Source organism: Ostrea edulis, chromosome 5 (genome assembly GCF_947568905.1).
Source record: "Ostrea edulis chromosome 5, xbOstEdul1.1, whole genome shotgun sequence".
Taxonomy (NCBI): domain Eukaryota; kingdom Metazoa; phylum Mollusca; class Bivalvia; order Ostreida; family Ostreidae; genus Ostrea; species Ostrea edulis.
The window spans coordinates 57493912-57519413 of record NC_079168.1 but is presented as its reverse complement, the minus strand read 5'-3'; the positions used below and the strand labels follow the sequence as shown (position 1 = coordinate 57519413).

Below are 25502 nucleotides of genomic sequence, written 5' to 3'. Positions count from 1 at the left end.
GCTTCCTTGCAGTGTAACCCCCAACCATGACCCCACCAAAAGTGGATGTACAGGTACTCTTATGCTAGTGCACCACATATATACATGTACATGAAAATAATTCAAACTGTAGTTTCATTCCTTAATATTGAATAAATCTCGTATTAAAGTTTTTAAAAATTTATTTCTATGGACGGATAGTGTTGGACAAGAAATGTTCTGTACAATGAAAACAACAATAAATACAGTATGATCATAGGAAACAGTTCTCTGAAACAGCTCGGATGAAACTGTTTAAAGCAGTTGATAAAAGTCAACATTGTCTATGTTCACATCTAAGCGAGTTGGTGAGAGACCACATGCTACAGAGTAAATTCTTCATAAACTCCTGCTTCTATGGTAGAACCTGATCTCCAAAATCATTTTCCTCTGTCTGTTCAGTTTGCGTGAACAGTTCTGATGTCACCTCCGTAAACAAGCGGTCCCAGTCCCATGGTCGGTCCTCCTGTCAGAGTGAAAATGTCAAAGTTCTATTAATGAATGAACACATAATAAAGGAACATGTCAGAGTTTTAATGAATGAACTCATCAAATTTCTAATGAATGATGGCGAATACATGAAAGTTCTAATGACAGAACAAATCAAAGATCTTACGAACATGCCAAGTACTAATGAACAAGTCAAAAGTTATGCGACAAGAATGAGTCCAAGTGCTATTGAAAGAGTGAGTCAAACTTCTAACGAATGGACAAGTCAAAGTTCGTTGAAAGAACAAGTTCTAATGAACTGAAAAGTTAAAAGAACAAGTTTTAATGAATTGAAAAATTAAAAGTTCTATTGAAAGAACATGTCAAAGTTCTAATGAGAGAACATGTCCAATGAGGCAATGTTCTACAATATTATGAGTATTTTTCTGCAGTTGCCCAATTTTTGCTGACTATGAATATAAACAACAAATCACAAAAATTCCAAATGCAGAAATACCCAGTATTATAGGGTTATTGAACTTATATTGGTGAATATTGGCACGAGTTGGCTGTGAAAATGCACAAGCTTGCGAGTGCATTTTGACAGCCAATGAGTGCCAATATACACCAATATAAGTTCAATAACCCTTTTATTATATAGCTAAAGTATTTAGTTGTTAAGTTATATCTCCTTTCACTTAAACTACTCCAAAATAGACGAGAATTCATCAATATTGGCAGTGTGCAATAACAGCATGCATTTCTTAACTGTTCAATATTTAACCCCTCATTAATGCATGAAGCTAACTGATTTTGTGAATGGGGACATCATAATTCATGTACAGTAAAACATTTTGCTTAAGTAAATATCAAATACTGGCTCTGTTAGATTTGGAGGACCGTCGTCTGCCATTTTGGCTTGTTTACGTCGTTACGGTTATTGAACGCTCATACTCGGAATGTTTCGGGTGCATACAATTTACGCAATGCAAAGTTAGCGTTCAATAAATTCTCAGGATATTGAACGTTAACACTCTCTAGATTTTACGCAGATTTTATATTAGACTATTTATTAGCTATATAATAATATAAGGTTATTAAACTTATATTGGTGAATATTGGCACGAGTTGGCTGTAAAAATGCACGAGCTTGCGAGTGCATTTTGACAGCCAACGAGTGCCAATATTCACCTATATAAGTTCAATAACCCTTTTATTATATAGCTAAAGTATTTAGTTGTTAAATTCTATCCCTTTTCACTCAAACTACTTCCAAAATAGACGAGAATTCATCAATATTGGCAGTGTGCAATAACGGCATGCATTTCTTAACTGTTCAATATTTAACCCGTCATTAATGCATGAAGCAAACTGATTTTGTAAATGGGGACATCATGATTTATGTACAGTAAAACATTTTGCTTAAGTAAATATCAAATACCGGCTCTGTCAGATTCGGAGGACCGTCGTCTGCCATTTTGGCTTGTTTATGTCGTTACGGTAACGTCAATATTGAACGCTCAAACTCGGAATGTTTCGGGCGCATACAATTTACGCAATGCAAAGTTAGCGTTCAATAAACTCTCAGGATATTGAACGCTAACATTCTCTAGATTTTACGCAGATTTTATATAAGACTATTTATTAGCTATATAATAATACCATTTATTATATAGCTAATAAATAGTCTATTATAAAATCTGCGTAAAATCTAGAGAATGTTAGCATTCAATATCCTGAGAATTTATTGAATGCTAACTTTGCACAGCATAAATTGTGTGCGCCCGAAACATTCTGAGTATAAGCGTTCAATGTTGACCTTGCCGTAACGACGTAAACAAGCCAATGCATGCTGAATATTGAACAGTTAAGAAATGCATGCTGATATTGCACACTTTTACCTTAGATGCCAATATTGATGAATTCTTGTTTATTTTGGAGTATTTTGAGTGAAAATGGATATAATTTAACAACTAAATACTTTAGCTATATAATAAAAGGGTTATTGAACTTATATTGGTGAATATTGGCACTCGTTGGCTGTCAAAATGCACTCGCAAGCTTGCGCATTTTGACAGCCAACGAGTGCCAATATTCACCAATATAAGTTCAATATCCCTATATTACAAGAATGAGTCAAAGGTCTATTACAAGAAAAAGGTAAAGGTCTGTTAAAAGGAGTCAGCGTTCTATAACAAGAATGAGTCAATGTCTTCTACAAGAAAGAGTTAATGTTCTTTTACAAGCATGAGCCAACATTCTGTTTCAAGAATCAGTCAAAGTTTTATTACAAGAATCAGTCAAAGTACTACTACAAAGGGGGCTGGGATGTGTTTCATTTCAGAATTACTTTGCAAAATATACTCTACACGAACAGATTTACAAATTATATTGTAAGGAAACAATCACTGTTATCATTCTCTCATCAACCCACCTCAAACAAATCTGCATCAGCTGACAAGGATTTGGTGAGTAACTTCAGGTCGATCTCATTGTCCTGTGGCAGGGAAAAAAACAAGCAAATACTCAGAATTATGAAGATTTGTAGTTAAATTTTTCAAATTCTTATTTAGATAACATTCATATTCTTATTTAGATAACATTATTCATATTCTTATTGAGATAACATTAATATTCTTATTTAGATAAGTTATACTTTATTTGAAAACATCACATGGACATCATATCAGTTCAACAAAACATCTGTTGTATAGAAAATAAAACTTATCCCTTTCAATATCACAACCCATATCAATCCAAGACTTATATATCAGCCTGATGGTTCACTCAGGGTAGACTTATATATCAGCCTGATGGTTCACTCAGGGTAGACTTATATATCAGCCTGATGGTTCACACAGGGTGTGATATGACGAAAAGTATGTCTTATCATGTTTATTACATACCAAATAATAGCATGCATAATATGTAAGAAATTAATTTGTTTTAAACATCAAAATTCTATCTTCAATGAAAACATGAGACTTGAAAATTTCAAACTTATGCTTAGATTAGTTTAAAGCAGAAATTCTGCGAGGGGTGCATTACGCATCCATCGTACAGGATTCTATTCATCCCTCAGCATATAACATGGTTATTGTGGCTCAACTTGTATCAAACAAGCAGAAAGTCTGACAGTGAATTTATTACTACATAATTATGTAATATATTAACAGAAAAAAAATCTTTAAAAGGAAAACACACTTCAAACCAGAACACTGACCAGTGTAAGGAAGGCTGCCTGCTTCTGAAGGTCATGGTCAAGTTCTCTGTATGTGGCTACTCGATTAACTGCCACACTGAAACAGCGCACAAAATAAATTACACTAAAAATGTTGTAAAGTGTGTACAAATCAAACATTTATGTTGCTGATTATGAAGACTGAATTGAAAGAGTTTCACAAATTGTTGATATTCAAGCAGAATTTCACCATTTCTCTCATCATCTATGTGCAAAGTGCATCTCAGAATCCAGAATAACTATCTGACCAGGAAGTGGGGAATATCTCTAGTGTAATAGTACATGTATTAACATACGGAAGCCAGTAGGTGCCAGGGTATAGAATCAATATCAATTTAACTGGCCACCACCACTTATCTTATTATGATGGTGGCTGCCACTTAATTTATATGGCAGCTGCCAGTTATTCAACTGCAGTCTCTCTCTCTCTCTCTCTCTCTCTCTCTCTCTCTCTCTCTCTCTCTCTCTCTTCCAAAGTGAAAAGGGTACAACATCTCTACTGTTAGAGCCTACTACTGTCTATGTCTATCAATATCTCTACTGTTATAGCCTACTATTGTCTATGCCTATCAATATCTCTACTGTTATAGCCTACTATTGTCTATGTCTATCACTATCTCTACTGTTATAGCCGACTATTGCCTATGCCTATCAATATCTCTACTGTTATAGTCTACTATTGTCTATGCCTATCAATATCTCTACTGTTATAGCCGACTATTGTCTATCACTATCTCTACTGTTATAGCCTACTATTGTCTATGCCTATCAATATCCCTACTGGCAGAGCCTACTATTGTCTATGCCTATCACTATCTCTACTGTTATAGCCTACTATTGTCTATGCCTATCAATATCTCTACTGTTATAGCCTACTATTGTATATGCCTATCAATATCTCTACTGGTAAAGCCTACTATTGTCTATGCCTATCAATATCTCTACTGTTATAGCCTACTATTGTCTATGCCTATCAATATCTCTACTGTTATAGCCTACTATTGTTTGTGCCTATCAATATCTCTACTGTTAGAGCCTACTATTGTCTATGCCTATCAATATCTCTACTGTTGTAGCCAACTATTGTCTATGTCTATCAATATCTCTACTGTTATAGCCTACTATTGTCTATGCCTATCAATATCTCTACTGTTGTAGCCAACTATTGTCTATGTCTATCAATATCTCTACTGTTATAGCCTACTATTGTCTATGCCTATCAATATCTCTACTGTTATAGCCTACTATTGTCTATGCCTATCAATATCTCTACTGTTATAGCCTACTATTGTCTATGCCTATCAATATCTCTACTGTTATAGCCTACCATTGTCTATGCCTATCAATATCTCTACTGTTATAGCCTACTATTGTCTATGCCTATCAATATCTCTACTGTTATAGCCTACTATTGTCTATGCCTATCAATATCTCTACTGTTATAGCCTACCATTGTCTATGCCTATCAATATCTCTACTGTTATAGCCTACTATTGTCTATGCCTATCAATATCTCTACTGTTATAGCCTACTATTGTTTGTGCCTATCAATATCTCTACTGTTAGAGCTACTATTGTCTATGCCTATCACTATCTCTACTGTTATAGCCTACTATTGTCTATGCCTATCACTATCTCTACTGTTATAGCCTACTATTGTTTGTGCCTATCAATATCTCTACTGTTATAGCCTACTATTGTCTATGTCTATCACTATCTCTACTGTTATAGCCTACTATTGTCTATGCCTATCACTATCTCTACTGTTATAGCCTACTATTGTATATGCCTATCAATATCTCTACTGGTAAAGCCTACTATTGTCTATGCCTATCAATATCTCTACTGTTATAGCCTACTATTGCTTATGCCTATCACTATCTCTACTGTTATAGCCTACTATTGTCTATGCCTATCACTATATCTACTGTTATAGCCTACTATTGTCTATGCCTATCACTATCTCTACTGTTATAGCCTACTATTGCCTATGCCTATCAATATCTGTACTGTTATAGCCTACTATTGTCTATGCCTATCAATATCTCTACTGTTATAGCCTACTATTGCCTATGCCTATCAATATCTCTACTGTTATAGCCTACTATTGTCTATGCCTATCAATATCTCTACTGTTATAGCCTACTATTGCTTATGCCTATCAATATCTCTACTGTTATAGCCTACTATTGTCTATGCCTATCACTATCTCTACTGTTATAGCCTACTATTGTCTATGCCTATCAATATCTCTACTGTTATAGCCTACTATTGTCTATGCCTATCAATATCTCTGCTAGTACTGTTTGGTCCCACTATTGTTGATATGCCACCTATCAGTAGGAGTCTATATCATCTATGTCTATCAGTAGGAGTCTATATTATCTATGTCTATCAGTAGGAGTCTATATCATCTATGTCTATCAGTAGGAGTCTATATTATCTATGTCTATCAGTAGGAGTCTATATTATCTATGTCTATCAGTAGGAGTATATATTATCTATGTCTATCAGTAGGAGTCTATATTATCTATGTCTATCAGTAGGAGTCTATATTATCTATGTCTATCAGTAGGAGTCTATATCATCTATGTCTATCAGTAGGAGTCTATATTATCTATGTCTATCAGTAGGAGTATATATTATCTATGTCTATCAGTAGGAGTCTATATTATCTATGTCTATCAGTAGGAGTATATATTATCTATGTCTATCAGTAGGAGTCTATATCATCTATGTCTATCAGTCTATATCATCTATGTCTATCAATATACATGCACATGTGAAGCAGCTGGCATACTGTAAATCACATTTTTGCAAGAACTTTATTTAGGCATAATTTCGTGAGACTTGTCTTTTGCGATTATTTAGTTTTCATGAGTAAACTTTTAAATATACAAGACTCAGGTGGAGTGACATCTGCAGAGACTGTGGTCTGGAGGGACCCCAGAGAGGTGTTTCAATAGCAATAACAGTCAATTAGGACATGCATTCTTTAGATCTTGAGGAAGCCCAGTATACCAGAGTTTTGATAGCATGGACCTGTCCACAACTGCTATTTTCTCACAATTATTAACAATGCAATTTTAATATAATTAAATTATTTTCTCCTCTATATTACTATTATAAATTACATGATCAGAAATCAAACAATACTTTGCACATTAATTTCTAAAACTTGTAACTTACTGAAATAATTTATATTATCAATTTATGATAGCTCTATATTTATAAAACAAATTATTCATTCAGCCAATGAATGAGAGTAAGAGAGAGAGAGGGGAGAAAAAAGGGGGTGGGTGTAGACTGTGTGTCAGCTACCCTTAGAGATACAACCATTATACAAACACTATCACCACTGAAACTCTGCAGACGCCCCTGAGACATGCCCTGTGTATATCAAAAGTATACATAACACCCTGATCTTTTGGCCAGGTAAATAACAATAACAATGAGCTCCGCCCACATCCAATGATCCATGAAGAAACCATATGGTATTATTTTTGGGTCTTAAGCAATAAGTAATGAAAGTTATGTCTCATGAAGAAAATACATCACTGTATCCTCACAAAAATATGTGACCTACAGTACTCAACAGAACCTACTTTGGTGCTATGGCTATTTTGGTATTCATGTCCTCATCCTGCTGATCTTCAAGGTCAGGGATCACTGGGATGTCTACAAAGATCGAATATCCATTATCAGTCCATAAAAGAGGTCCTCAATACTTCATATGATGTCAATTGAAGATTTTGATTGCAAGTGGTGTTCTTTACATCATTATGTTATTGGCCTAACTACTGTTACATTAAACTGTTGCTATGGTTACTCTGTAGCCTGAAATTTGACATATTTAAAGGAGATCTGAGTAAAAATAATTCCTCAATAACATATACCAAATTAAGAAACAAAGGAAGAGATAAGTCTTTGATACGTGTTGATTTTACTTGTACAATTTTGATCGCCTCTTTTCTGTGTCTACGTGTACACTAATTTTCTCATTACCTGCATCAGAATCTTCGTCCTTATCAGGGGAGTGTGGTCTTAATCGTTCACTACAAGACATTAGTATTATTGATAGTAGAATGTATCACAGTAAATAAAACAATTATCTCATCATTCAAAAATAAAAACATTTCCACTGTTTCCAAGCATAATTTTTTTTCCCATACTCATTGACATTCATTACATGTACTTTGAGAATTAAAACAAACAATTTTGAGAAAAAGTTGATAAAAACCAGAGTGATCACTCAAGAGAATTGCAAAGTTGCAGAAATGTGAACTTTTCCTTCAATATGAACTTATGTGGATACTGTTTAAGCATTCCTGGTGATTGAAATTGTAATGGAGTTCTAAGTGAATAGGTATGCTCCATTGAAGAAATTGCAATGTTGTGTAGTTTAAGGAATACTGAATAATAAATCTAAGAACTGACAGTAATTTCTACTCATTTTATTCAGTATAAACTAAGCTGGGACAATTTATGCAGTGCAAATAACAAAGCAGTATATAAAAATTTGTCTCATATAAAATGAGTAGAAATTACTCTTGTTCCATATGATTCACTTTTGTAAAATGCATTTCATGTAATTTGACAAATGATTATTAATTTTTTTTTTTTGGAATTTCAAGATGTAGAGTTGCAGCAACAAAATGAAAACAGATGATCCAAATGTAATATCCAACACATCATATGGCATATTCTGCTTAACTACATGTACCATCAGCTAGGTTTATATGTTATAAAAAAAATCTTATACCAAATTCTTCCTATAATTGAGCATAATGGGACACACTTTAACAATTGGAATGATTTCTGTAGTACTACACTACATTGTGTTGAAATATTTCCAGTGAAATTTTTACTTTCAGAAATTTTCAATAAATATCAAATTCTACATGAGTTATTGTTACACTTCTTTCCTTTACACTAATATATAATCCACTCAGGTCTTGATTTATTATTTCAAATTGTCAAAACAACTTTGTATATTATACACACAGATATAGTAACTATTTTCTTGTATGAGGTAATCAAGGCATAATGTATTCATAAGGGGGGGGGGTCTTAATTTTTTTAAGATGAAAGTCGACATTAGTCCCTGAGGTTGCTTATAGGGGCTCAACAGGATGAATACAATAAAGTCAAATGCACCAATCAAATTGCAGTTTACATCTACAATTACTTTATTGTGATATAAAACCCATATCTACAGGTCTGTTGTACAATGTATTTATGTTGATTTCTGTTTAAAAAATTTCAACTAATCACAAAGACAAGTTGCATCAACATGCATATAGTTATGCAAATATCTTAATATAATATTGTGTTAGAAATTTTTTCTTCTAGATATTTTTCTTTGATGTTACATTGATTTTCTTTCATGCATAAAAGCTGCTTAAGACAATTTTTAATCATAAAAAGACCTTGCAATTTACTCGTGTATATCTGATTGAAGTCTAAACAGCAACCATTTGATTGAAAACCTATTTGCTGAAGAAAAATATACAATCTGATTAAAATCAGATCCTCGATCCGCTCCTTTTTCTTCATCTTTTTTTTTCTTGTCGCTAAGTGTAGCGACATGATGAAGGAAGAGGAGCGGATCGAGGATCTGATTTTAATCAGATTGAAAAATAAATATCAATTAAAGAATTAATAGCTTTGATATTTACACTATGTACAATTACAATTTTTTTTAATAAGTGTCTGTGAATATAAGCAATCAAACGGAGTGCCACTAGATATGGGATACATTAATGCATAATGATTACAGTGGTGCATCACGTTTTCGCAAATTGATATTACGTTTCTGCAAAAAAAGTTAATCCTTATTTTAGGTTACTAAAATACAATTAGGTATGCCTGAATTTATTACATGTGCAACAAATGCATGTACATAATTGATTTGTTATCATTTCACACTGTGAACAAAAATAATTTGTACATCAGGACCCAATAAATGAAGTAATTAAGCAAATTACCCCTATACCGATTGGTGGTGTCTCTTATGTAATCTTTCTGATGAAATTTGTTTTTCCAATATTTGTGTAAATGATAATAAATTAACTTGCATATATACAATGCACAGCTTGACTTATATTGCAATTACTCATATGTACACAAAAATAATCAAAAAGTACTTTTCATAAAATAATAGAAAATAAACCTTGTTTTTATAATATTAAAACACATACATGTATAATACAACCTGTTAAACTCAGCATAATAAAGAATTGGGTACTGTAAGCTTTACTATACCCTGTTTGTTAGGCCAGTTTTTTAATTTCTTGGTTTATGGATCCGCCGACCCTAATTTCTGAGGAATAAAAAAAAAATCAAATTTCTATTTTTTTTTTAATTCCGCAGATTCTATCCAACATGCCAAAAAAAATTTTTTTTTTAAAATGCATTTTAAATTTTATGAATGGAAAACCTTAATATGCAAACCTTTTGATTTGTATTTGGTAATTATAAAATTCATTTTGTGAAATATCGTTATACCGTGGTTTTTTAAAAAAAACAAATACACAGATATGGAAACTGATGACAGTAACAGATGAGACAGATGGCATTTCATCACGGAAAAAGAATTGATAAAAATAGATACCGGGTATTTCTCATACAATTGACAATATTCTTGCTGCTAACGTAGATGAGAAATGCAGTGCTATTTAAAAAGAATATACATATGTACATACTGCATTAATAGTTGTATATTTGATAGTGGTAATGTTTCAACCTTCATTAGTTTGGGATAAACAGGAAAACATCGCCATAAACCTGAAGAAAAAAAATTTCAAGATAAACCATGCCTTTCAATCAAATTCGCTTTAATCACGAAATGATGTTAATGTATCATTAAAAATAAAACAACTTACAATAAATATTAAAAATCTGTATTTCACTTTTATTTTTTTCTCTCCCGACCGACCCTAATTTTAGAGAGAGAAAATCCATAACCAAGAAATTAAAAAACTGTGGCCTTAATACTATTTAAGCATGCCCCAAACTTCCAGTATAAGGGGAGTAACTGCAAAAATGTAGGCCATACATGTAGGTTTTTTTTTCTAAATCAGTTGATTGGAAGAATGTCATTTAGTGCCTTATTTATTCTTGCTTGACTCTGTGCATTGAGAATTAACCATGTGATGATAGTGATGGATATTATGTTATGGGGGTCCACAGCACAGTACAGGGATCACTCATGATTTACCCAAACAGACGGCTGTCAATCCCGTCAAGCAAATCGCTGAAAACAAACTCTACAGGATAAAGTTTCAATACAATCCCATCATGCAAATCGCTGTTCAAAAACAAACTCTTAAACTACAGGATAAAGTTTCAATACATATCACACAGCAGTGCATTTCATTTTCAATACACTGTTTCATTTTGCATTATTTCTAGCTATATCATGCAATGGGAAGCTATAAAATATCACAAGCTTTGACCACTGTCAAACAAAAACTTAAAGACCGGGGTATGAATCATTGAACAGTTTCCATGCAACTCTAAAACTCATAAATCTGGCAAAATTATAAACAAAAATAAACATTTGCATCAATAGAGAATGAGTTTTAATTTTGTTGAAATAAAATTAACCATAGTGAGATATTTTTTGGTACTGAAATTAGAAGAAACTGAGAGTGTCAGTTGGCAATACAAATGTTGAGATCAAATTGAATCTACATCATACAGGTCATCAGTATTTACTATCTTTGTTAATCTATCATTGTATATAATATATATATTAAATTGATTATCAGTAAAGCCCTTTGCCATGAAAAAATCAGTCCATATCCAGAGTAAAAATTGTCATGAAAAAATCATCAAGAGTAAAAATTGTCATGGGACTACAGAGGACAGAATATCAACATCAGAAAAAGATAGGCTACCCAGAGATAAAAAAACAACATTGTTGATGTTCACTGTTGATTCCATCAATGAAGATAGAACCCAGGTGTCAGTAAGGAATAGCTTTGACACCTCATCCATGTTTTCTCTGATGTGCTTTGAAATGAAATTTTCACGACCTCTGTCCTCAGTTAATAAATAAATAGTTGGCAGGTGACAAGATTAATCAACGTACCAAACAAACCAACACCTAGACCCTAATATGGTACATTTTCGTATTGCAGGGTAAATTCCTCCACCATCTCCATCCCTTCAGTTCTACCCTCTCATCACCAACCCTTCATCTCCATCCCTTCAGTTCCACCCTCTCATCACCACCCCTTCATCTCCATCCCTTCAGTTCTACCCTCTCATCACCAACCCTTCATCTCCATCCCTTCAGTTCTACCCTCTCATCACCAACCCTTCATCTCCATCCCTTCAGTTCCACCCTCTCATCACCACCCCTTCATCTCCATCCCTTCAGTTCTACCCTCTCATCACCAACCCTTCATCTCCACCCCTTCATCTCCACCCCCTCAGTTCCTCCCTTCATCTCCACCCACTCAGTTCCACCCTCTCATCACCACCCCTTCATCTCCACCCCCTCAGTTCCTCCCTTCATCTCCACCCCCTCAGTTCCACCCTCTCATCACCACCCCTTCATCTCCATCCCTTCATCTCCACCCCCTCAGTTCCTCCCTTCATCCCCACCCCCTCAGTTCCACCCTCTCATCACCACCCCTTCATCTCCACGCCCTCAGTTCCTCCCTTCATCTCCACCCCCTCAGTTCCACCCTCTCATCACCACCCCTTCATCTCCATCCCTTCAGTTCCACCCCTTCATCTCCACCCCCTCAGTTCCTCCCTTCATCTCCACCCCCTCAGTTCCACCCTCTCATCACCAACCCTTCATCTCCATCCCTTCAGTTCCACCCCTTCATCTCCACCCCCTCAGTTCCTCCCTTCATCTCCACCCCCTCAGTTCCTCCCTTCATCTCCACCCCCTCATCACCACCCCTTCATCTCTCTCCATTCCCTCATCTTTACCCTCTCATTCCCATCCACTTATCTCCATCACTTTATTTCCTACATCCCCCTTCACCCTCTCATCCTTATCCCCTCAAGAGCTTACAATAGATCTTCAGACCCTAATTCACAACACTATTTATTTTGGAGTTAGATCTCTTATGTACAAGACCAGAACAGTGGTTGTTTTTTTTTTTTTAAATATAATATCTGAGAATAAAATCCCCAGTACAAAATTGAATAGTTGAAATGTGTCTAGATTCATCCTTCTAGGAAAGTCCACACCTTAAAAGTAAAAGTGTACAGTTTACAGTACCTTAAATTCTTCAAACATTTACAATGTAAACTAAACACCAAAAACATTGTAGGGTCAAGGTTACATAACCTGCTGGACTTGCCCTTTCCTGTCTACAGTCTGATCTAGCCAACACAGTGAGCTGATAGCTGATTGATGGTGTGCAAACTCCAAATACTATAATTTTAAGCTGATAATTGATTGATGGGATGCTGCCCTCACATATAGTAAGCTGATAATTGATTGGTGGAATGCTGCCCCCACATATAGTAAGCTGATAATTGATTGGTGGGATGCTGCCCTCACATATAGTAAGCTGATAACTGATTGGTGGGATGCTGCCCTCACATATAGTAAGCTGATAATTGATTGGTGGAATGCTGCCCTCACATATAGTAAGCTGATAATTGATTGGTGGAATGCTGCCCTCACATATAGTAAGCTGATAACTGATTGGTGGGATGCTGCCCTCACATATAGTAAGCTGATAATTGATTGGTGGGATGCTGCCCTCACATATAGTAAGTTGATATCTGATTGGTGGGATGCTGCCTTCCCATATAGTAAGCTGATAATTGAGTGGTGGGATGCTGCCCCAAAACATAGTCAGTTATCAGCTTACTAAGACTGAAAATCCCCTACACATAGTAAGCTGATTGGTGGGATGTTGCCCCATCACAAAGTAAGCTAATAGCTGATTGGTGAGAGATGTTGTGGATAAAGCCTCCATGTAAAGAGGAGTTGTGCAAGAAAAAAGAAACAGAGAAATAATGTTTATAATACACAATAACATGCAGTCTTACTTATTGGCACTGTAAGGGAAAAGGAGAAGAAAAAATGTCAGACTTGTTTTTCACAAAATCAATTTGCAGCCTTGATTTTAATGGAACACTTAAAGCAACATGACTGGTGTTTTAAATTCCTTTGTTTGTCATAAAACCTTCAAAATCAACACAATACACTTTAATGACATTTTAAGCAAAATTCCAAATGTACTCCAGATTAGCAATCAGTAGAATTTCAAAGATCACACACAGCAGCACTCTGCATCATTTAGCACTGTTCAATGTCTAAAAAAACCACAGACATATTAAGCCACATGCTTCAAACTTTAACAGGCTGAAAATCAGATAAAATGAGGCATGAATTTTGAGCAATTTTGCCTTAACTTGGTATTTCATTGTCTTCTGTTTTCCTCGTAGTTTATAGAGATGTAATAACCAAGAATATTAAACTTTTGATAAGAAGCAAAGATAACTGACTTTGTGCATGTCACCAGTCATGTTGCTTTGAAAATAGTTATTACAGTAGCTGGCATTTATAATGAATTCAAAAATAGATTGACCTGTGCCTCAGGTCAACAAAACATGTATAATTTGTAGTAAGTAGTGCACACTCCCACAATATGGCAGATCTATGATTTATGCTCTACTTATAAATTAATAGATTACAAATGCATGTGTTCTATTGCAGGTTATAGTAAAAATTAATGTTGATTTCATTCAAGCACTGTTCAAACAGCTACGATTCAATCATTAACATAAACTGTTCACACTACAGTCCTATACCAGTAACACCTTGTCATTACCACTGGTACAGAAAGTCAGTAGAGTACTTACTCATCAAAATCAAATCCTTCTCCAAGTTTTCGACTGAAATTACAAAATCATGAAATAAAGAACAAAACAAACAAAACATATTGCTCCAAAAAAAGAAACGCATAGTTGTTATTTTTCACTGAATAATTTTTTCATATATATTTTCGGGGTCAGAATGAATCACTTGATTACGCCTTCTTACATCTAACACTATTGTTCACTGGATAGGTATTGTATAGTAGAATTTGAGGACAATATAACATGTTTTCATAAAATCCAAAAGTCGGTCTCTATAACTCAAGATTGTTGAAAGTTTCTAATGCACGCGATTAAGACACCAGTAGTCTATCTAATGCACGCGATTAAGACACCAGTAGTCTATCAAATGCACAGGTTCTCAATATTTGATTGTGTTGTCTTTAAGTGTAACCGCTTTTTGAGAAGTGTCATGTCTGAATGATGCTCAACACAACAACACAATCAGTGATCAAAACTGGTTTAAAGGGACTGATTCACGATTTTACCCAAAATTTTGTTTTTCATTTTAATGATCAAAATCTACTGTGTAATGTGTTTGAAAGATTTCACATGAAAATTAAGGCGATACATCATCACAGAAGCTCATTTTAGAGAGTTTATTATTTGTTTTGTAAATAAAGATTGCGGTATGCTATTGTTTACAAAATTTTCAAAAGAAATGGATATCTATCTAAGTATTATTATATCTTTCACATTTCAAGCATTTTTGGGGTGAAATGTGTCATCTAGAAGTTAAAATTTGTGACTATGCAAAATTAAGATGCATTATATTACAAAGTCAATATTTCACTTTGTTTACATGAAAAGACTCGAGTCTTTGTTTACATAACACATATTTAAGGCTAAAATATTACTTTTATTCTTGCATTCAGAAGGTCACAATTTTGGCTGTCAACATTAAATGAGCTATATTTCTAATGTTTAACATCAAAAATGAAAAATATTTTTATCAAAAATCGTGAACCAGTCCCTTTAAAGCTTGGTATAGACCACGGGTCTATGCCAAAACAAGATGACATAGATCTCATCGAATTGGCATAGACTGCAACATTGAAAAAAAATATCACCAAAAAAAAAACATTTTTCTTTTACTTCTAATGTACTTAGAAAGCATATTTTCTTTCCAATTCCATAACAATATCTTCCTTTCCTCATAACATTTATCAGATGTCGACTGACCATGTAAGGTCCTTTGGGATAACTTTATTGCTTTAAATCTAGAAAATCGGCATAGACAATTTGGTCTATCTCCATTACAATTGGTATAGGCCAGTGTCATTTGACATAGACTTGGTCTCTTGGTCTATGGTTAATTTCGAACACTGTGTAATAACGTAATTGGACAACTGGAAGCAGGTGTTTCACAATTTGTACAATGTAGTTGCAAGAGCAAAGCACCATATCTCGTCTTTGGGGCAGATATCTACAGCATGGTTCAACAAATGATCGTTATAGAGCAAGTAGACCACGCATGACGTCAGCAGCACAGGATCACTTCATCCGATTGTGTCATCTTCGTCAACAATTCACAACAGCATTATATACAGCATCTGCCATTCCTGGGATTCACAGAATATCAGATCAGACTGTTCACAATCAACTATGGAATAGAGCATGCAGACCTGTTTGTGGCATTGTTCTGACTCAGCAACATCACCGAAACCATCTTCAATAATCCCAGACTCATAGAATATGGATGCAGCAACACTGGCGAAGAGTTTGGCTCAGAGATGAATCTCGATTTTTACTGCAGAGGCCTGATGGTAGACTCAGAGTGTATAGGCCAAAATGACAGTTTAGCGCAAAATTGCATCCAGGAGGCTGGTCGCTTTGGAGGAGGTTGTGTTAAGATGTGGTCAGCAATATTCTATACAGACAGGACACCATCGGTTCACATACAGGGTACTTTGACAGCTCAATGGTATATTGATGAAGTTATACAGCCACATGACTATGGTTCTAATTATGCAGCATCCCGGAGCAGTATTCCAACATGACAACACCAGACCACATACTACTCGTTTCACATGTGATGTTTGGCAAAGGCACAATATCCAGGTTCTTCCTTGGCCATCCAATAACCAGATTTGAACCCTATCGAACATGCATGGGACGAACTGGATAAGTGCATCTACAAAAGGCAGCCTCAGACTCTGCAACAACTGGCCCAAGCTCTGCAGTTAGAGTGGATCAATATCCCTAGACAGATTTTAGAGACTTCATTGCATCCATAGGATGGCATTGTCCGGCAGTCATTGGTGTTCGGGTGAACATACCAGATACTGAACTTGGGTGACATTGAACTTTTGATGACTGTAATTATCATTGGTGGTTGTGATACTTTGATTATTAACCCAGTGTTTACATCATTTTTGTGTTATCAATAAATCAATTATTAAGAATTTCTCATGACTTAAAATGAATATGAAATTGTACTATGCATTTCTTTTTTTTGATCAGTATACATGCATTAACAGAAATAAACTGAATGTACATTTCTTATCAAAGCTATTATCAAGATCATAAGGATGATTTCAATCTATATTTCTGAAGCAAGGAATCAGTTTTACAGACCCTGAAGCAGTATACTACACCACTTGCAGTGGTACATTTTCATACAAAATGCTGCATGGTTTGGAGTGGTACAAAATGCTTTTGAGGTGTAGAATGCTTCAGGGTGTGTATCAGAGACACAAACCTTTTCCTGGGGTTCTCTTCTCCCCATCCAGACACCCTATTTGGCTTAGGAGGAGGCCCACCCTAAAATTCCCAAACAAAAATGTCTGTAGATATACGGAAACAGAGGACAGTATTCGAAAATAGTTTGAAAATGAGATTGATGATGATGACCATAATGGTGGTGGTGATGATGGTAGTCACTGATGATGATTATGTTTTGATTCACATGAAAAACAGGTAATAACTTTTGTCTCCACTGGCAACATATTTCAAAATGAATTTCTTTTCTGAAAGTACATGTGGGCATGAACTGCGATGCTCCACACCAGCATACTCAATGAAGTGTGTTAGTACCTCATGAAAAGTGTGAAGCACCACAGTTCAATGGTCCTGCTGAGAAGATTTTTAAATTCCTTTTGATCCCATTTTGCCCCCCCCCCCCCCCCTGTAGATTTGAATAAACTTGAATCTGCACTACCTGTGGATGCTGGTATGACTAATTATAGCCCTGCTATTATTGAAAAGAAGATTTTTAAAGATGTTTCCCTATATATTCTTATGTAAAACTTTGACACCTTATTGTAGCCCCACCCTACCTCAAGGGGCCACTTAAATCTGAACTACCTGGGTGATGCTTGCATATTAACATAAGTAATCATAGTCCATTCATTAAGGTCACTAGTTATATTCAAATGCATCATACAAAATTGGTAACAACCTCATCCGGATCTCTAGCTGGCTGGGATCGAGAGGGCTGTGGAGAATCTGCTGGGCTCTCAAAGGCAGGGGCATCAGGAGGGTTCATCGCCTTGGAAACTCCTGCACGACGTCCTCGTTTTACATCCTGAAATATAACACATGTTCAAAAATGTGAAATCATATAACCATACACTTCTGACAATACCTGATGGTTTGCTGTATATACAAGATGGTTAATAGTAAATTTTATGAGAGTGTTCTCGTACAGGTATTAACAAATACTGTGTAGATCTGAATTCATACCAAACAAATTTATAAAGTCAACAAGTGCTCACATGGGTAACCAGTGTGATACAATATAACTACGATAAATGATGGTGTCTGTTCCTAGCTGCAGTCATCCTAACGATAGCACTATCAACATAACATTATCTATGTAATAGCTGTCTCCCATTTCTAACACTAACATATCAATACATAGAATCACCCAAATTACCGTTAATCACCAAAATAACCAAAGGAATTACTGTATTATAACGAAATTACCAATATAGGTGCTGAAATCACCACAGTACTGTGGAATCATCATTGTTCGTGGGGGATTGATGTTTGCGGATTTTGTGGGTCACTCTTACCCACGCATTTACGGGTCCTTGAACATTTTTGTAATAAATTTTTAATCATCAAAAACATAATTCCAATAAAGTTGTATCAATATGATCGTTACATCAGTAAAGACAGTAATCCCATTATTTTTTATACGATCAAGCTGTTAGATGTAAAAACAAAAACAACGGAATCATTTATTTTGAACTTTTTAATCATTTGACACCGACAACGTATTCAAAAGTTAATAATTGCATTCATTGTTTTCAAAATCCAATGTGCTTGAAAGCCCCTTTGATTAACTTTGTTTTCTGTGATATCTTGTTGTGGGTATCTATGACCCAGTGTGCATGAAATCATTGAATTGGCTTCAGGGCTGAAGTCTTTAGATCAATTTGATTGTTTGGGTTGTCATTTTCATCTAAGGCCCTGAAAACCTGCGTAGCGTACCACTCATGACAACATGATTTCCAGTGTTCCTCATAGTCATAGTTTACTAATGCGACGTTCAGTCGCTGCAGCTTGTCGGTGCAAGCGACCGGTACATACACCGGTTGATTGTTGTTTTCTTTCAATTTTCTTATAATAAAGAATCGGTCTTATGTGCTGCAAAGATGTCAAAAATAGCTATTACTTTCTGATTAATGCGACCTAGTAGCAGGTTTTCCCTAATGTCATTTACATAAGGAACAATAATTTTGTCCATGTAATGGATCATTGAGTCTTCTGTGCTCCAGTGCGAGTTGGTAAAGGTCATGTCCCAGTCATCTGGGAACTCGACAAGTAAGTAGTGAGTAAACACCTGTCAGATTTACCTGCATATATCAATTGGGGTGGTACATGTAGAAGGGTGCCAGATTTCGTAACACAAGAACAGTGATTTGCCGCTTGTAGTCAGTACCAGCTACAGTGACCTGATTCATGCCTTTAGTTTCCATAGTCCAGTCTCCACCAGGAACAATTAAGCTGACACCCTGTTTGATCCCAGTTGAAGATCAATGAATCGGAGACAGAATAATCATCTTCAATTTTTTCGACTCTAATGATAATTTCATCAAAACTTCTCTTGCAGAGTTGGGCGGTTAAAACCACCCCTGGTTTTAACCAGCGGTTTTAACCGTCCCAGTCAATACTCCCTAAGTGGTCAATACTGGTCAATTGAGATTTAAACTGTCCATTTTCCTATTTTTGTATATTTTTTGCAAAGATAAATTAAGTCTTTTCATTATAATATATGGATCAATTGGTTATCAATAATTTTCATTATATAATTAGATGTAATTTCATAAGTTTAATATATTTGGTTTGCTGAAACTGTGACCATAATATCTTCAGAACTATAAAAGAGGGTCACATATAGCATAACTAGACAATAGGATCTTCTTATACATGTACCTGGACAGATTAAGAATAACAGGACATTAAATAAACACAGTGATTTAATATGAATTGGGTGACTGATGCTGTAGATAAACAATGTGTTGCAATGTACAGAGCAGGAGATGTACCTGAGCACAGGAAACAGAGTTGACAGTTGTTAATTAGCATACTCTGGGACCAGAGAGGACCAGTGTACATGTTATTGTTTATGAAAACATCACCATGCTGGTCCCTAAAATGTTTATTTAACAGTTAAATGAAGATTTGAAACAATAGGTAGTTCTTGATAAACTAAAGAATTTGATCAGAAATAGAAAACACTTCCCCCATCATACTATCTATGGCTTCAACAAAAGATTTTGGAATTTCTATGATATTGTTGAGGACAACAACAAGACCACAGCAAGATGTAAAGACTGCAATGCTGTTGTCAGTGCCAAAGTAATACGGCCACGAAACAGTTTTTAATTTTTACAATAAACTTTTACATCTTCCCCTATTTAATTGAGTCATTTACATTATTTATTTAATATTATGACTTGCAAGTATATTATAAACTGATAGTGCATGTTATGAATTACAGTATTTACCATAATGGCCACTGAAACATTTAAAATAACCAACAACACAGACTATAATGACCAAACAATTTTCAATCAACCAGTATTGACCACTATTGACCGGTTTTAACCAGTATTGACCACCGGCCCGGTCAATACTCATATTGACCACTTTTTTGCCAACCCTGTTCTCTTGGCAGATTTTTAATAGCTATTGTTCCTTTCCTTTTCATAACAATAGTCTCAGATAATGTTTTGTAAAAGTTATCATTCCTATTGACATCATCTTGCTTACCCACGAAATTAAGTCCTCACGAACCACGAACATTGCCCCCCACGAATTAAAATGATTCCACAGTATATGTTCATCTGTCTATCATCTAGTCACACATCAAATTTCATGAAGATTGGAAAATGGTAACAATTTAAAGGAGTTGTGGCAATATTGTGCAATTGTGAAGCGTAAATACTGTGTAACCATTGTGAAATAATCATTAAATCCACAAATTGAAATATTACGACAACAATTATTCAAACAGAATTCAACTAACCAGGCCAAAATAAAAATATTTTTTGCTTCCCCTCACCCGAACGAGTCTGGGAAAGTCACATCGACCCATAAGATTTTCTCGTCATTCTGGCTAAGTTTTTTTTTTTATTTCTGCAAAAATTTCAGTGTCATTTCAGGTACAGATAAGTATTTTATAATACCAGAATTTTCTATATCTTCGTCGGTTTAAATCTACATCAAAATAAAAAAAGATAATACGAATAGAGGTGATATGCTGCAGATAGATAGAGATTGAAAAATGTTGTCTACATGAGGAGCGAGGAGACAAGAATGTCAAAAGACTTTGGGGTGTCCAGGTGTGCAAGTTGTGTTCTTTAGTAGGGGAAAGTGTTGATATTTCAGACAGGTGTGATATTTACGACAGTCAATAAGAAACATTACATCTACGTGTTCTCAATTTAAACTTATTCCCAAACTTGATATACTTACAAACTGGCAAACACCTAATTATATGTGCATGTGTAACTCAGCTCTGATTGGTTGATTTAAATACATGACCTTGTAAAAGATGTTAGCATCAGTTTTGTTTGATTGGCAAAATCAAGTCCCGTTTAAACGTTTTCTGGTAAAAGTTAGATCTACTGATATGATAAAAAAAACAGGGTTGGCAAAAAAGTGGTCAATATGAGTATTGACCGGGCCGGTGGTCAATACTGGTCAATACTGGTTAATACTGGTCGATTGAAAATTATTTGGTCATTATAGTCTGTGTTATTTATTTTAAATGTTTAAGTGACCATTATCATGGTAAATACTGTAATTCATAACATGCACTATCAGTTTATAATAACTTATAAGTCATAATATTAGATAAATAATGTACAACTGACTCTGTTGAATTGGGGAAGATGTAAAAGTTTCTGTTAAAATTCCTTAGTTTAACAAGAACTACCTATATTTTAGATAAGTACTGTTTCATCAATCTTCATTTTAAGTGTCGAATAAACATTTGAGGGGGTGGGTTGGTGATGTTTTCATAACAATAACACACACACTGGTCATCTCTGGTCCCTGCCTATGCTTTTCAACACCTGTCAACTCTGTTTCCTGTGATCAGGTAATGTCCAGCTACCTTTTATTCTTAATCTGTCCAGGTACATGTATTAACAGGTCTGTCTCCAATTGTCAAGCTATGCTATAGAACTGTGACCCTCTGGTAGGTACTGAAGATATTTTGGTGAGTTTCAGCAAACCAAATATATTAAACTTATGAAATTACATTTGATTATCTAATGAAAAATATTAATCAACAATTGATCCATATAATGAAAAGACTTAATTTATCTTTATCTTTGCAAGAAATGTACAAAAATAGGAAATTGGACAGTTTAAATCTCAATTGACCAGTATTGACCACTTCGGGAGTATTGACCGGGACGGTTAAAACCACTGGTTAAAACCGGGGGTGGTTTTAACCGTCCAACCCTGAAAAAAAAACTTACAATAAAATCAAAATCACTACCGCATATGAATTAACATAATGTGCAAAAACAAAAGCATGAAATACCAGTGAACCACAAAATAAAAGGCAGCAACCTAATATTTACTATAAACTGTCCAAAGTTATAACACCATGTGTCCAAAATAACAACACCATTGTCCGTAGTTGCAACATTCTACCTGACTTATTTAAGTGTTAATATGTATACGTGGCATAAATAGCAGAAAAAAATCTGATGAAACCTGAGTGTTTGTCGAACCAACCGTTATAATATGTCGATGTTCAGTGGTTAGATAATAAGCATTTCTAAAATACATGAAGTAGGGCCTACTATCCGAAATACCAACACCTTCTCCCTTATTGCTAAACATGGCAATCAAAGCAGAACTTTATGCAAGAACCGACTTTACGAGTTTGATGAGGAAGCGTGGAATGATGTGCTTCATGACGTTTTGGTATCAGACTTTGTTAATGGTCATGGAAATTTTATACTAGGTCTAAATAAAATTCTGTTGGCTAAAAAAAACTTTTTACCTACCTACCGACCCTCCTCTGAAATTTAGTGTCGGGAGAGAGGGAAACAAACATATTTTTAAATATGGCCTCATCTACAGATAACTCAGGTTTATACTTCACAATAATTGGTTTTATGGCTACAACTACCTTAAATCGATAATATGTTTTACGGCATGACCGTGTTTGAGGGCGAAGCAAAAAAGTTTTGGCATTAGTATCTATATCCAAAACAGGACAAAAACAACCCGAAGTTAGCACGCGGACGGAGCTGTATCAAAGCATCCTAATTTTGGACATTTGATCCGCCTATATATTGAACGTGGGAAATATAACGCAATTGATGTAAACAGTACATTGTGACGTCATATTCAGCGTCGTTATTTAGCAAATTTACAAACATAGCGTTTGAACCACAACAAAAAACATGGCGTTAATCTTGGAGTGATTATATATGATTAAGAAAATAAGATTTACATGCTTTTACGGATTTTATGTAACATCTCAGAACGATATGAACTAGGGTAGATGAGATTCAAAATAGAGGAATACATGTCCACGCGCTAATATTCGAATCGACGCCATTGGTACCAAACTTTTCAAGTTCCATAGGTATGGTTTAATTTTTCATTATTTTCCTATATTTTCCTTTTAAACATGTATATACGTGTTACCTATAGGGAGAGCTCCGCTCTGGCGGCCCTTCGGGCTCTACTAATTTTCATAATCTTCATACAATTTGATGTGTTTAACTGTTACTAGATGAGATATAGACCAACATATACTGAGTTAATTTCGGTCATTTCTTTGGTAATTTCGGTGATTCTATACACCCCTACGACCTGTATCTAGACTCCTTCTCCTTTTTTTTCCAAAATATATAATTACCCTTGATGGTTTGGCAGCAGAATCGAAATCCATATCATCATCCATGTTAATAAATCACTGTTACCACAAGTCCCAAAGCCGTTTCGAGTTGTTGCTAAAGAATGTTGATCGGAAATATATTGAAGTTGTATAATAAAAGAACCACAGTTATTGGACGTTAATTCCGAAATGGTCGAAATTAGTGATAGGCACATATTGTTAATTTCCTCTTAGGAAAGGGTTTCTTCCTTGAAAATTAGAAGGTGGGTGGGTGGGTGTAAGCAATTGAGATATATGAAAACTTTTTAAAAATATTTGCAAAACGAAAAAATAAAACTGAGAAAGAAAAAAAAAAAGAACATAAATCCATTATGAATGAAAATTTCCTTGGACGAATTTGGCTCCACTTTTTTTGGCACGCTGTTTTTGGCTATATTTAGCTCTAAAACTTCATAGTTATTTCGGATTTCAAACATTTCGGTTGAGCATCACTGAAGAGACATTATTTGTCGAAATGCGCATCTGGTGCATCAAAAATTGGTACCGTATAAGTTTTACATCTATACTTTTGATAATTTGCATGAAGTTGAAAATTTTCTGCTGATCTGGATATATTGGTGTGTTGCCCGACCCAGAGATTTTTTTTAGGCGGGACTGCCGTAGTACTTATACATTAGGGACCGGTCAATCTTTATTTGGGGGTTGGGACCGGTGCATTCCATATTTCCATTTTTTAAAAAAAACCTATGTCCTACCGTCTAAGAATACAAAAAAGTTGCTGTCCTATATCAGATGTGTAATTAAAAAAGTGTTTGTCCTATATCTAATAAATAAATATTTATGTATGATTAAACAACATTTTTACTTCACTTTAAAAATCTCTGAAGTTCTTCATAATTATCACTTGAAATGTTATATCCGCTGAGGGATATCATTCAGTTTCCTCTGTTTGTTCGGTAATTTGTCTAATGAAGTTACAAATCTCATTATTTTCATCTTACTTTTTTCGTTTTGTTAAATTGTTGTTTAAAGTGCTACATTTTGCATATTTTTAAATATTTTTACTGAATTGTTGTCTCAGGCACTTACAAGTATTTTTCACATCTCGGTATAGGCCTTTCCGAAAACGTGAGTTATCTCTCTTTGTATTCTTACATTTAGTGTGAATATGACAACTTCCGGGTAGTAACACAGTCAGACTCAATCTCTCACCAGAGGGCTCCACAACACCTCTGTTATCGTCTAATTTACAAGAATTTTGTAAAACAGAGCGTCTTTGAAAATAAAATAAATCTGCATCATTTTCATAAAAAAACCCATATATTTATGAGTTAAAAACACATTGGTAGGTATCGAAACGCTGTATTACGTTAGTGCAACCTTCATATCTATGGAACTATTTTGTCTTGTCAAATGTATTATTTCACTTTCACTTCATAACTATGGACTTTACATTAAAAAAAACTAACGAGATTATAATGATGAAAATCTGACATTGCACAAAGAACAGAAACGTGCCTTTCTGTTGGAGTCAAAGACGTCATTTTGTCCGTGCGAGATGATGTGGTTAGCCGAACTATTTATCAGACGATAACAGAGGTGAAAGTGAAGCTTGCGTAGCGCGCCCTCTGGTGAGAG

General features: G+C 34.9%; 1 protein-coding gene across 3 annotated transcripts; it reads right to left on the bottom strand.

Annotated features, from left to right (window-relative positions):
• Positions 1-143: 143 nt before the first annotated feature.
• On the bottom strand, positions 144-25502 carry LOC125649960 (intraflagellar transport protein 43 homolog). Of its 3 annotated transcripts, none has more exons than XM_048877844.2 (10): positions 24954-25502; positions 23886-23979; positions 17946-18071; positions 17247-17308; positions 14531-14563; positions 7694-7743; positions 7294-7366; positions 3671-3746; positions 2882-2944; positions 144-484 (listed from the first exon to the last, which is right to left on the bottom strand). In XM_048877844.2, exons 2-10 carry the CDS (start codon positions 23928-23930, stop codon positions 374-376), a joined length of 639 nt encoding a protein of 212 aa, XP_048733801.1. In that variant the 5' UTR covers positions 23931-23979; positions 24954-25502; the 3' UTR covers positions 144-373. The 3 variants fall into 3 exon arrangements, with proteins under 3 accessions (XP_048733801.1, XP_056020902.1, XP_056020901.1); XM_056164927.1 differs by having other exon boundaries at positions 25020-25038; XM_056164926.1 differs by lacking the exon at positions 24954-25502 and having other exon boundaries at positions 23886-24022.